General features: G+C 65.9%; 1 protein-coding gene across 1 annotated transcript in view; it reads right to left on the reverse strand.

Moving 5' to 3' along the window:
• Window positions 1–349: 349 nt before the first annotated feature.
• HCFC1 (host cell factor C1) overlaps window positions 350–12,270 on the reverse strand; it is a 36,243-nt gene continuing 24,322 nt past the window's right edge. The window contains 12 exon segments of the mRNA XM_071420406.1: window positions 350–933; window positions 935–1,045; window positions 2,558–2,668; window positions 2,670–2,744; window positions 3,997–4,131; window positions 5,204–5,325; window positions 6,294–6,444; window positions 6,527–6,693; window positions 7,286–7,727; window positions 8,338–8,519; window positions 8,610–10,776; window positions 11,966–12,171. Coding sequence (XP_071276507.1) covers window positions 721–933; window positions 935–1,045; window positions 2,558–2,668; window positions 2,670–2,744; window positions 3,997–4,131; window positions 5,204–5,325; window positions 6,294–6,444; window positions 6,527–6,693; window positions 7,286–7,727; window positions 8,338–8,519; window positions 8,610–10,776; window positions 11,966–12,171 — 4,082 coding nt within the window. The 3' untranslated portion in view covers window positions 350–720.

The raw sequence follows: 12,270 nt of genomic DNA on the forward strand, positions 1-12,270 counted from the left end.
TTTCAGAGGCCCCAGACCCACCTTGCAGCCACCGCACCTCAGTGCTCGGGCTGTAACCATTGTCATTGCGGGTGGGTGACAGGGGGACAATCCCACTCCCACCGCCTCCCAGAGCTGTGTGCAGCCCCCAGACCCATTTGAGAGCCTCCAGACCCACCTGGCAGCCCCCAGACTCATTTCAGAGCCCCCAGACCCAGCTGGCAGCCCTCACACCTGGGTGGCAGGGCCGTAGCCATTGTCCTTGACAGGGTGGGTGACAGGGGGACAATCCCAGTGCCACAAACCCAGACTCATTTCAGAGCCCCCGGACCCATTTGAGAGCCTCCAGACCCACCTTGCAGCCCCCAGACCCAGCTGGCAGCCCCCAGACTCATTTCAGAGCCTCCAGACCCACCTGGCAGCCCCCAGACTCATTTCAGAGCCCCAGACCCACCTTGCAGCCACCGCACCTGGGTGGCGGGGCTGTAGCCCTTGTCGTTGTGGGTGGATGACAGGGGGACAATCCCAGTGCCACAAACGCCCCCAGGGATGTGCAGCCCCCAGACTCATTTCAGAGCCCCCAGACTCATTTCGGAGCCCCAGACCCACCTTGCAGCCACCGCACCTGTGTGGCGGGGCCGTAGCCCTTGTCGTTGCGGGTGGGTGATAGGGGGACAATCCCACTCCCACAGTGTCCCCCAGGGGTGTGCAGCCCCCAGACTCATTTCAGAGCCCCCAGACTCATTTGAGAGCCCCAGACCCACCTTGCAGCCACCGCACCTGCGTGGCGGGGCCGTAGCCCTTGTCGTTGCGGGCGGCGATGCGGAAGATGATGGCCGGCTTGGTGGTGTGGTCGATGTGGGCGCTGGCCAGGCTGGAGGCCGGCACCAGGCACGAGGGGCTGGGCCCACAATAGACCCTCATGAAGGCCAGCTGGGCGCCCCCCCCCGCGCGCCTCGGGGCCCCCCCCGGGCCCCCCCTGGATGGCCAAGTACACCGAGTACTCGGCGATGCGGCCCGACGTCACCGACGGCGGCTCCCACGTCAGGTGCGCCCCGTCGGGGCTCTGGGGACACCACGGAGAGAGAGGGGACACGGAGGGGTCAGGCGTGGGGACATGGAGGGGTCAGGGGGGGCGTGGGGACATGGAGGGGTCAGGATGGACGTGGAGGGGTCAGGGGGGGCGTGGGGACATGGAGGGGTCAGGGGGGCATGGAGGGGTCAGGCATGGGGGACATGGAGGGGTCAGGGGGGACATGGAGGGGTCAGGGGGGACAGGGGGACATGGAGGGGTCAGGGGGGACGTGGGGACATGGAGGGGTCAGGGGGGGTGTGGGGACATGGAGGGACATGGAGGGGTCAGGGGGGGTGTGGGGACATGGAGGCGTGAGGCATGGGGGACATGGAGGGGTCAGGATGGACATGGAGGGGTCAGGGGGAACATGGAGGGGTCAGGAGGGACAGGGGGACATGGAGGGGTCAGGGGGGGCGTGGGGACATGGAGGGGTCAGGGGGGATATGGAGGGGTCAGGGGGAACATGGAGGGGGCATGGGGGACATGGAGGGGTCGGGGGGGACAGAGGGACATGGAGGGGTCAGGGGGGATATGGGAGGGGTCAGGGGGGATATGGGGACATGGAGGGGTCAGGGGGGACATGGAGGGGTCAGGGGGGACAGAGGGACATGGAGGGGTCAGGGGGGATATGGGAGGGGTCAGGGGGGATATGGGGACATGGAGGGGTCAGGGGGGACATGGAGGGGTCAGGGGGGACAGAGGGACATGACGGGGACACAGGGGAGATGGGGTCAGGGGGGACAGAAGGACATGGAGGGGTCAGGAGGGACATGGAGGGGTCGGGGGGACAGAGGGACATGAGGGGTTAGGAGGACATGAGAGGGTCAGGGGTGACATAGGGGGGGTTAGGGGGACATGGTGGGGACACAGGGGTCAGGAAGGCATGGAGGGACAGATGAGACAGAGAGGACATGGGGGTGACACAGGAGGGTCCCCACAGCGGGTCTGGGGTCCCTGTTTTGGGTCTGGGGTCTCTGCCAGGGTCACCTTGCTGATCCTGATGGCGCAGGGTGCCCTGGGGAAGCCGGGCAGGGACAGGGTCAGGTTGGATTGGGTTGGGTTGGGTCAGGTCGGGTTGGGGTTGATGTTAGGGGCTCCCCCGTGGGTTGGGGTCCCCATTATGGGTCTGGGGTCCCTGCCAGGGTCACCTTGCTGATCCTGATGGCGCAGGGCGCCCCGGGGAAGCTGGGCAGGGACAGGGTCAGGTTGGATTGGGTTGGGTTGGGTTTGAGTTGGGTTGGGTTGGGTTGGGTTTGGGTTTGGGTTGATGTTTTGGGCTCCTCCATGGGTGGGGGTCCCCGTTATGGGTCTGGGGTCCCTGCCAGGGTCACCTTGCTGATCTTGATGGCGCAGGGCGCCCCAGGGAAGCCGGGCAGGGACAGGGTCAGGTTGGATTGGGTTGGGTTGGGTTTGAGTTGGGTTGGGTTGGGTTTGGGTTGATGTTAGGGGCTCCCCCATGGGTGGGGGTCTCTGTTATGGGTCTGGGGTCTCTGCCAGGGTCACCTTGCTGATCTTGATGGCGCAGGGCGCCCCGGGGAAGCCGGGCAGGCAGGTTTTGAAGGCCGACAGCTCCGAGAAGGGCCCGCGGCCGCAGGCGTTGAGCCCGGCCACGCGGGAACTTGTACGCAGTGCCCGGCTGCAGCTCCTGGCGGCGCAGCTGCGAGTGGTCCGGGACCCCCGAGGCATCGTCCTGCGGGGACAGGGGGACACCATGGGGACATGATGGGGACACCATGGGGACAGGAACCCCCCCAGAGTCAGGGACATGGACAGAGAAACGCCCCGGACATGAGGGGACGGCCCATGGCACCATGGCTGCGAGTGGTGTCCAGGACCCCCGAGGCGTCGTCCTGCGGGGACAGGGGGACACCATGGGGACATGATGGGGACACCGTGGGGACAGGAACCCCCGTGGATGTGGGGACACGGACACAGGAACCCCCAGAGCCAGGGACATGGACACAGGAACCCCTCTGGATATGGGGACATGGCAGAGAAACGCCCCGGACCTAAGGGGACAGCCCATGGTACCATGGCTGGGAGTGGTCTGGGACCCCTGAGGCGTCGTCCTGCGGGGACAGGGGGACATGATGGGGACACCGTGGGGACACCGTGGGGACAGGAACCCAATGCCACGGAGCTGTCCCAGGACTGTCCCTGTGTCCCCGTCTCTGTCCCTGGCTGTCCCCATGTCTGTCCCCGTGTCCCTGTGTCTGTCCCTGGCTGTCCTGAGCTGTCCCCGTGTCTGTCCCCATGTCCGTCCCCGTGTCTGTCCCCATGTCCCCAGGTCTGTCCCAGGCCTGTCCCCGTGTCTGTCCCAGAGCTGTCCCAGAGCTGTCCCCGTGTCTGCCCCTGGATGTCCCCAGGTCTGTCCCCACGTCCCCAGGTCTGTCCCAGGCCTGTCCCCAGGTCTGTCCCTGCGTCCCCAGGTCTGTCCCATGTCTGTCCCCACGTCTGTCCCAGGCCTGTCCCCATGTCTGTCCCCATGTCCCCAGGTCTGTCCCAGGCCTGTCCCCGTGTCTGTCCCCGTGTCCCCAGGTCTGTCCCAGGCCTGTCCCCGTGTCTGTCCCCACGTCCCCAGGTCTGTCCCCACATCCCCAGGTCTGTCCCAGGCCTGTCCCCGTGTCTGTCCCCACGTCCCCAGGTCTGTCCCCACATCCCCAGGTCTGTCCCAGGCCTGTCCCCGTGTCTGTCCCCGTGTCTGTCCCCGTGTCCCCAGGTCTGTCCCAGAGCTGTCCCCATGTCTGTCCCAGAGCTGTCCCAGAGCTGTCCCCGTGTCTGCCCCTGGATGTCCCCATGTCTGTCCCCGCGTCCCCAGGTCTGTCCCTGGCTGTGCCCGTGTCTGCCCCTGGCTGTCCCCATGTCTGTCCCCATGTCCCCAGGCCTGTCCCTGGCTGTCCCCGTGTCTGTCCCCGCGTCCGTCCCCTCTGGGGGTCACTCACGTCGGCGGGGGCGGCGTCGTCGGGGGGCAGGAAGTAGTGAGTGACCATCATGGTGGTGCCCTTGATGACGCCCACGTCGAACCATTGGTTCTCCTTCTTGGGCAGCGCCTTGGGCGGCGCCCCCGGCTCCGGCTTCTGCCGCGGACGGAGAGAGGGGCACACTCAGGGGAATTGGGGAGTTTTGGGGGAAATCGGGGGGATTTTATGGAGGGAAATTGGGGAAATTCTGGGGTATTTTTGAGGGAGAAATTAGGGAAAAATTTGGGGGGAAATTGAGGGATTTTTGAGGGGGAAATTAGGGGGAATTTGAGGGATTTTATGGAGGTAAATTGGGGCAATTTTGGGGGATTTTGAAGGGAGAAATTAGGGGGATTTTTAGGGGGAAATTGGGGAAAAATTTGGGGGGAAACTGGGGAAAGTTTGGGGGATTTTTGAGGGGGAAATGGAGGGATTTTTGAGGGGGAAATGGAGGGGTTTTATGGAAGGAAATTGAGGCAATTTTGGGGGGAAATTGGGGGAAGTTTGAGGGATTTGGGGGGATTTTGGGGGGGATTTTTGGGTGGGTTTGTGAGGATTTTGGGGGGCGAATTTGGGTAGGTTTGTGATGATTTTGGGCGGGATTTTTGGGTGGGTTTGTGAGGATTTTGGGGGGCATTTTTGGGTGGGTTTGTGAGGATTTTGGGCGGGATTTTTTGGGTGGGTTTGTGAGGATTTTGGGGGGGATTTTTGGGTAGGTTTGTGATGATTTTGGGCGGGATTTTTGGGTGCGTTTGTGAGGATTTTGGGCGGGATTTTGGGTGGCTTTGTGAGGATTTTGGGGGGGATTTTTGGGGGATTTTTGGGTGGGTTTGTGAGGATTTTGGGGGGGATTTTTGGGTGGGTTTGTGAGGATTTTGGGGGGGATTTTTGGGGCATTTTTGGGTGGGTTTGTGAGGATTTTGGGTGAGATTTTTTGGGTGGGTTTGTGAGGATTTTGGGAGGGATTTTTGGGTGGGCTTGTGAGGATTTTGGGGGGGATTTTTGGGTGGGTTTGTGAGGATTTTGGGTGGGATTTTTGTGGGGGATTTTTGGGTGGGTTTGTGAGGATTTTGGGTGGGATTTTTGGGTGGGTTTGTGAGGATTTTGGGCGGGATTTTTGGGGGGGATTTTTGGGTGGGTTTGTGAGGATTTTGGGGGTGATTTCAAGGTGATTTCCCCCCTCACTCACCACGGGGGTGCTCTCGATGCCGTTGGCCACCTCGGCCAGGGCGGCGGCCGCCTGCAGCTTGGCGGGGCTGGGGGCAACCGTGGGGCCCGGGGGGGCCACGAAGGCGCTCGAGGGGGCCAGGCCTGGGGTGGGGGGGCACAAAAAATTGGGGAAGGGGCTTAAAAATCCCCCCCCCCGTAATTCCCCACCCACCCCAATGTCACCAGAGGGGTCACAAACCAACCCTAGGGGTGCCCCCCAAAGGGGGTCCCAGACGCCCCCCCAGGAATCCCAGACCCCTCCCCACCCCATAAACACCCCCTAAAAGGACCCCCCCCCGAAATGGGTGCCCCTAAGGGGTCATAACCCCCCCCATGGATCCCTAAACCCACCCCCATGGGACCCCCTAAAGGACCCCCCTCTCTCCCCATTGCCATGGGTGGGGGTCCCAAACCCCTCCATGGGACCCCTCCCCACCCCATAAACACCCCCCCAAAAGGACCCCCCCCCCCTCAAAATGGGTGCCCCCTAAGGGGTCATAACCCCCCCCATGTGACCCCTCCCCACCCCATAAACATCCCCAAAGGACCCCCCCCCCAAAATGGGTGCCCTCCCAGGGGTCCCAGACCCCACCTCATAAACACCCCCATGGGACCCCTCCCCACCCCATAAACACCCCCATGGGACCCCTCCCATCCCATAAACACCCCCCAAAAGGACGACCCCCCCTCAAAATGGGTGCCCCCTAAAGGGTCATAACTCCCCCCATGGGACCCCTCCCCACCCCATAAACACCCCCAAAGGACCCCTCCCACCCCATAAACACCCCCATGGGACCCCTCCCACCCCACCCATTGCCGTGGGCAGGGGTCCCAGCCCCAGAGCCCCCCCCTGCTCCATAAACACCCCCATGAGACCCCTCCCCACCCCATAAACACCCCCATGGGACCCCTCCCACCCCATAAACACCCCCAAGGGACCCCTCCCCACCCCATAAACACCCCCATGGGACCCCTCCCCACCCCATAAACACCCCCATGGGACCCCTCCCACCCCACGCATTGCCCTGGGCGGGGGTCCCAGCCCCAGAGCCCCCCCCGTGGTGTCTCACCGTCGCCGGGGGGGGGCAGCAGGGTGGCGGGGGTGCCCCCCCCGGGCACCGCGCCCAGGTCCCCCAGGCCGTTGGTGTCGCCCGCGGGGTCGTTGAGGCTGTCGGCGGGGGCCAAGGCCTCGGTGGGCAAATGGGGAGGGGGCGCGGCCGCCTGGGGGGGGGCGGTGGGGGCGGGAGGAGGGGGAGGGGCGGGGGTGGGGGGCGCGGGGGGGGCAGAGGGGGGGGGTCCCGGCCTCGGCCAGGTGCTGCTGGTGCTGCACCAGGGCCGCCAGGTCCTGCTGGGTGAGCACCAGGGGCAGCGCCCCCCCCGCGCCCCCCGCCCCCTCCGACACCCCCAGGGCGCCCCCCAGCTCCGAGGGGCCCCCCCCGGGCTCGCCGGGCTCCAGCGGCTCCGATGTCCCTGTGGAGGGAGGGGGGGGGACACAGGGGGGACGTGTCAGGGGCTGAATGGGCACTGGGGGTCATGGGGGTCAGCCAGAATTCATCACATGGGGTCACTGGGGTCAGCCAAAATTCATCACATGGGGTCATCCCAAAATTCACCCTGTGGGGTCATTGAGGTCATCCCAAAATCCACCCCGTGGGGTCATCCCAAAATGGATCCCATGGGGTCATTGGGGTCATCCCAAAATCCATCCCATGGGGTCATCCCAAAATCCATCCCATGGGGTCACTGGGGTCAGCCAAAATTCATCCCATGGGGTCATTGGGGTCATCCCAAAATGGATCCCATGGGGTCATCCCAAAATTCACCCCATGGGGTCATTGGGGTCAGCCAGAATTCATCCCATGGGGTCATCCTAAAATCCACCCTATGGGGTCATTGGGGTCAGCCAAAATCCATCCCCTGGGGTAATCGTGGTCATGGGGTCACCATGGCCCCCAGTGTGCAACCCCCATAACCATGGGACCAAGACCCCCCCAGGACCCCCCAAACTGACCCAAACCCCCCCAAACTGACCCAAACCCCCCCAAATCCCCCCCAGACTGACCCATGACCGCCTGCTGCGCCGCCTGCAGCACGGCCTGGATTGCCAGAGCCTGGGCCTGCGCCTCCTCGCTGGCCGCCGCCGCCGCCGCCGCCTCGGCCGCCGCGGTCACCGCCAGCTCCTCGGGGGTGAGCCCGGGGGGTCCCCCCGCGCCCCCCGCCTCGGCCAGCAGCTCGGGGGGCAGCGCCAGCCCCTCGGCCGGGCCCCCCTCGGCCGTGGGCGGGGGCAGCACCACCACGGCCAGAGGCTCCGGGGACCCCGCGGGCTCGGCGCCGGCCGGGGCGGGAGCAGCGGCCTCGGGCCCGGGCGGGGACGGGGAGGCGGCCGAGGAGGGGTCCTGGGATGATGGGTGGGGGTCTCCAGGAGGGGTGGGCGTGGTGGTGGTGGTGGTGGTTGGGGGGGTCTCGGGGGGTGCCGGGGGGGATTCGGTCAGCGACGAGATGGTCTGGGGAGGGGGGGAGGGGAGAGGTGAAGAGACGCCCCCACCCTCAAAATGGCAAAATGGGGCCTTGGTGGCCTCCAGAGGCACCACCAGGAGGTCCCTGGTGGCAGCGCCACGGTGCTTAGGGCACCCCCGGTGTACCCAAGCCCCCACAGTGTCCCCAACCTCCCTACCAGTCCCCAAATCCCCCTCCAGTGTCCCCAAACCCCCTCCAGTGTCCCCAAATCCCCTCCCAGTGTCCCCAACTCCCTCCCACTGTCCCCAAATCCTCCTCCAGTGTCCCCAAATCCCCTCCCATGTTCCCAAACCCCAACTCACTGTCCCCAAATCCCCTTTTAATGTCCGCCAACCCCTCCCCAGTGCTCCCAACCCCCCTCCCAATGTCCCCAAAACCCCCCCCTCCCAGAGCTCCCAAATCCCCTTTTATGTCCCCAAACCCCCCCCCAGAGCCCCCAAATCCCCCTCCAGTATCCCCAACCCCCCTACCAATGTCCCCAAACCCCCACCCAGTGCCCCTAAATCCCCACCCAGTGCCCCCCAACCCCCTCCAGTGCCCCCAAATCCCCTCCAATGTCCCCAGCCCCCCGTCCCCAGTGTCCCCAAGGCCGCTCACCGGCACGGCCGGCCCCGGCGCTGGCGTGGACTGAGTGACCGTGGTGACCGCCCGGGGCTGGGGGGTCCCGCTGCCGCTGGGGCCGGGGGGGCTGGGGGTCCCGGGGGGCACGGGGGGACCCCCGGCCTCGCTGGGGGGGGTCTCCCCCTCCCCCTGCCCGTTGGCAGCCGGCGGGGGGGGCTCTGTGGGGACAGCAGGGAGGGGTCAGCGAGGGCGGAGGGCGACGATTTGGGGACAATTTGGGGACGGTTTGGGGACGATTTCGGGGTCACCTTGGCTGGCGCCCATGCTGGCGGTGACCGTGGTGGCCGTGGCCGTCGTCCCCGTCTCGTGGGTCTCGCAGGGGGGGTTGGAGCAGGCGCGGGGGGGGCTGGTGGCAGCGGTGGTGGTGGCACAGGGCAGGGGCGGTGTCACCCCCTCGGTGGTGGTGGTGGCCGTGCTGGTGGCCCCGCTCTGGTGGCTCTGGCAGGGCGAGGACCCCGCTCTGGTGGCGGCCGTGCTGGTGGCCCCGCTCTCGGGGGTCTCGCAGGGGGGGTTGGCACAAGGCGGGGACCCCCCCGTGCTGGAGGTGGCGGTGGCGGCGGCGCTGGTGGCCGTGGTGGTGTCACCCGGCCGGGAGCCCGCGGTGGCCGTGGTGGCCGTGTTGGTGGTCCCGGTCTCGTGGGTCTCGCAGGGGGGGTTGGAGCAGAGCTGGGACGATGTCATTGTCACCGTGTTGGTCGTGCCCGTCTCGTGGGTCTCGCAGGGGGGGTTGGAGCAGGGGGGGACGCCTCGGGGCGGTGGCGCCGCCGCTGTCCCTGACTCGGGCGGGGGGCGCGAGGTGGCCGTGGTGGTGGTGGCCGTGCTGGTTGTCCCCGTCTCGTGGGTCTCACACGGGGGGTTGGAGCAGAACCGTGTCCCCGTGGTTGTCACCGTGTTGGTTGTCCCCGTCTCGTGGGTCTCACAAGGAGGATTAGAGCAGGGTGGCCTCGGAGCTGTCGTTGTCACCGTGTTGGTTGTCCCCGTCTCATGAGTTTCACACGGAGGATTAGAGCAGGGTGGCCTCGGCGCTGTCATTGTCACCGTGTTGGTTGTCCCTGTCTCGTGGGTCTCACAAGGAGGATTAGAGCAGGGTGGCCTCGGCGCTGTCGTTGTCACCGTGTTGGTTGTCCCCGTCTCATGAGTTTCACACGGGGGGTTGGAGCACAGCCGTGTCCCTGTGGTTGTCACCGTGTTGGTTGTCCCTGTCTCGTGGGTCTCACAAGGAGGATTAGAGCAGGGTGGCCTCGGTGCTGTCGTTGTCACCGTGTTGGTTGTCCCCGTCTCATGAGTTTCACAAGGAGGGTTGGAGCACAGCCGTGTCCCCGTGGTTGTCACCGTGTTGGTTGTCCCCGTCTCGTGGGTCTCACAAGGAGGATTAGAGCATGGTGGCCTCGGTGCTGTCATTGTCACCGTGTTGGTTGTCCCCGTCTCGTGGGTCTCACAGGGTGGGTTAGAGCAGAACCGTGTCCCCATGGTTGTCACCGTGCTGGTTGTCCCTGTCTCGTGGGTCTCGCAGGGCGGGTTGGCACACAGCCGTGTCCCTGTCACTGTCACCGTGTTGGTTGTCCCCGTCTCGTGGGTCTCACAGGGCGGGTTGGAGCAGAGCTGTGACCCTGTCACTGTCACCGTGTTGGTTGTCCCCGTCTCGTGGGTCTCACAGGGCGGGTTGGAGCAGAGCTGTGACCCTGTCACTGTCACCGTGTTGGTTGTCCCTGTCTCGTGGGTCTCGCAGGGGGGGTTGGCACACAGCCGTGTCCCCACGGGGGTCTCACAGCTCGCCGTGGTGGCCGCAGTGACCGCCCCGCTGGCCGTCCCCACCTCAGGCTGTCCCCAGGGCGTTTGGCACGGGGCTGCCTCCTGCGTTTGGCACGAGGTGACACCGCTGCCACCACCGCCACCACCGCCACCTTCGGGGGGACACAACCGCGCCGTCATCGTTGTCCCCGTGGCCGCCGTCTGCTGCGTGGGGCAGGGCGGTCCCCCCGGCGTCCCCAAGCGCGCCGTCCCCGCCGCCGTGGGGGTGTTGGTGGTCCCCGTCTCGTGGGTCTCGCAGGGCGGGTTGGAGCAGGCCCGGGCTGGCGCCGCCACCACCGCTGTCCCCCCGCCCGTGTCCTCGCAGAGCTGCAGCTGCAGCTGCTGTCCCCCTGTCCCCACGTTGGCCACCAGGCTGGTGGTGGCCGTGTTGGTGGTCCCCGTCTCGTGGGTCTCGCAGGGCGGGTTGGAGCACACCAGGGTGACGGTGCCAGGGGTGGCCTCGGCCGGGGGGGGCTCGGCCAGGCCGCCACCCCCCGAGGTGGCCGCGGGGGGACCTTCGGCCGTGGGGGACGCCAGGATGGACACGGGGAGGTCGTGGACGGGCTGGGCCTCCACGCCGCTGGGCGTGGTGATCAGCGTCACCTGCGTGGGCTGGGACACCGGCTGTGTCCCCACAGTGGCTCAGGGGAGGTGGCACTGAGCACGGGTGCCACCCTCCCTGTCCCTGCTCCAGGCTCGAATGTCTGTGAGCTCCCCTTGGTGTCACCACAATGTCCCCAGTGTCCCCTCCCCGCTCCTGTCGGCAGCGCAGCTGGGGCTGAGCTGCATTTGGGGACGTCCCCAGTGTCCCCTCACCTGCATGGTGATGGTCGGTGTCCCCAGTGTCCCCAGTGTCCCCAATGTCCCCTCACCTGCATGGTACTGGTCAGTGTCCCCAATGTCCCCTCATCTGCATGGTACTGGTCAGTGTCCCCCCTGTCCCCAGTGTCCCCAATGTCCCCTCACCTGCATGGTGATGGTCGGTGTCCCCAGTGTCCCCAATGTCCCCAGTGTCCCCTCACCTGCATGGTGATGGTCGGTGTCCCCAGTGTCCCCAATGTCCCCAATGTCCCCAGTGTCCCCAGTATCCCCAGTGTCCCCCCTGTCCCTTCACCTGCATGGTGATGGTCAGTGTCCCCAGTGTCCCCACTGTCCCCAATGTCCCCAGTGTCCCCTCACCTGCATGGTGATGGTCGGTGTCCCCAATGTCCCCAGTGTCCCCAGTGTCCCCAATGTCCCCTCACCTGCATGGTACTGGTCAGTGTCCCCCCTGTCCCCAGTGTCCCCAGTGTCCCCTCACCTGCACGGTGATGGTCGGTGTCCCCAGTGTCCCCAATGTCCCCTCACCTGCATGGTGATGGTCAGTGTCCCCAATGTCCCCAATGTCCCCTCCCATGCATGGTACTGGTCGGTGTCCCCCCTGTCCCCAGTGTCCCCTCACCTGCATGGTGATGGTCGGTGTCCCCAGTGTCCCCAATGTCCCCAATGCCCCCTCACATGCATGGTGATGGTCAGTGTCCCCAATGTCCCCAGTGTCCCCAGTGTCCCCTCACCTGCATGGTGATGGTCGGTGTCCCCAGTGTCCCCCCTGTCCCCAATGTCCCCAGTGTCCCCCCTGTCCCCTCACCTGCATGGTGATGGTCGGTGTCCCCAGTGTCCCCAATGTCCCCAGTGTCCCCTCACCTGCATGGTGATGGTCGGTGTCCCCAGTGTCCCCAGTGTCCCCAATGTCCCCAGTGTCCCCTCACCTGCATGGTGATGGTCGGTGTCCCCAATGTCCCCAGTGTCCCCAATGTCCCCAGTGTCCCCTCACCTGCATGGTGATGGTCGGTGTCCCCAGGCCGCCCCCGGCCGCGGTGGCCGTGATGGCCGCAGGGTTCAGCACCTGGCTGGACAGGGTGGCGATTGTCCCCAGGGTGGTGATGGGTGTGGCCAGCGAGGCCGTGGCGCTGTGGCCACCGGCCCCTCCGGCCAGGCTGGTGGACACCGTCCCTGTCACCGTCCCCAGCGTGGTCACACCTGCAGGGGACACCAGGGCCGTGAGTGACCCTTCGGGAAAGTGACCCCAAAGTGACCCCACGGTGACCCCACGGTGACCCCCCCGTGATTTGGGGACCC

Source organism: Agelaius tricolor, unplaced genomic scaffold (assembly GCF_023055355.1).
Source record: "Agelaius tricolor isolate 1412-34295 unplaced genomic scaffold, bAgeTri1.0.p SCAF_139, whole genome shotgun sequence".
In the NCBI taxonomy this organism is placed as follows: domain Eukaryota; kingdom Metazoa; phylum Chordata; class Aves; order Passeriformes; family Icteridae; genus Agelaius; species Agelaius tricolor.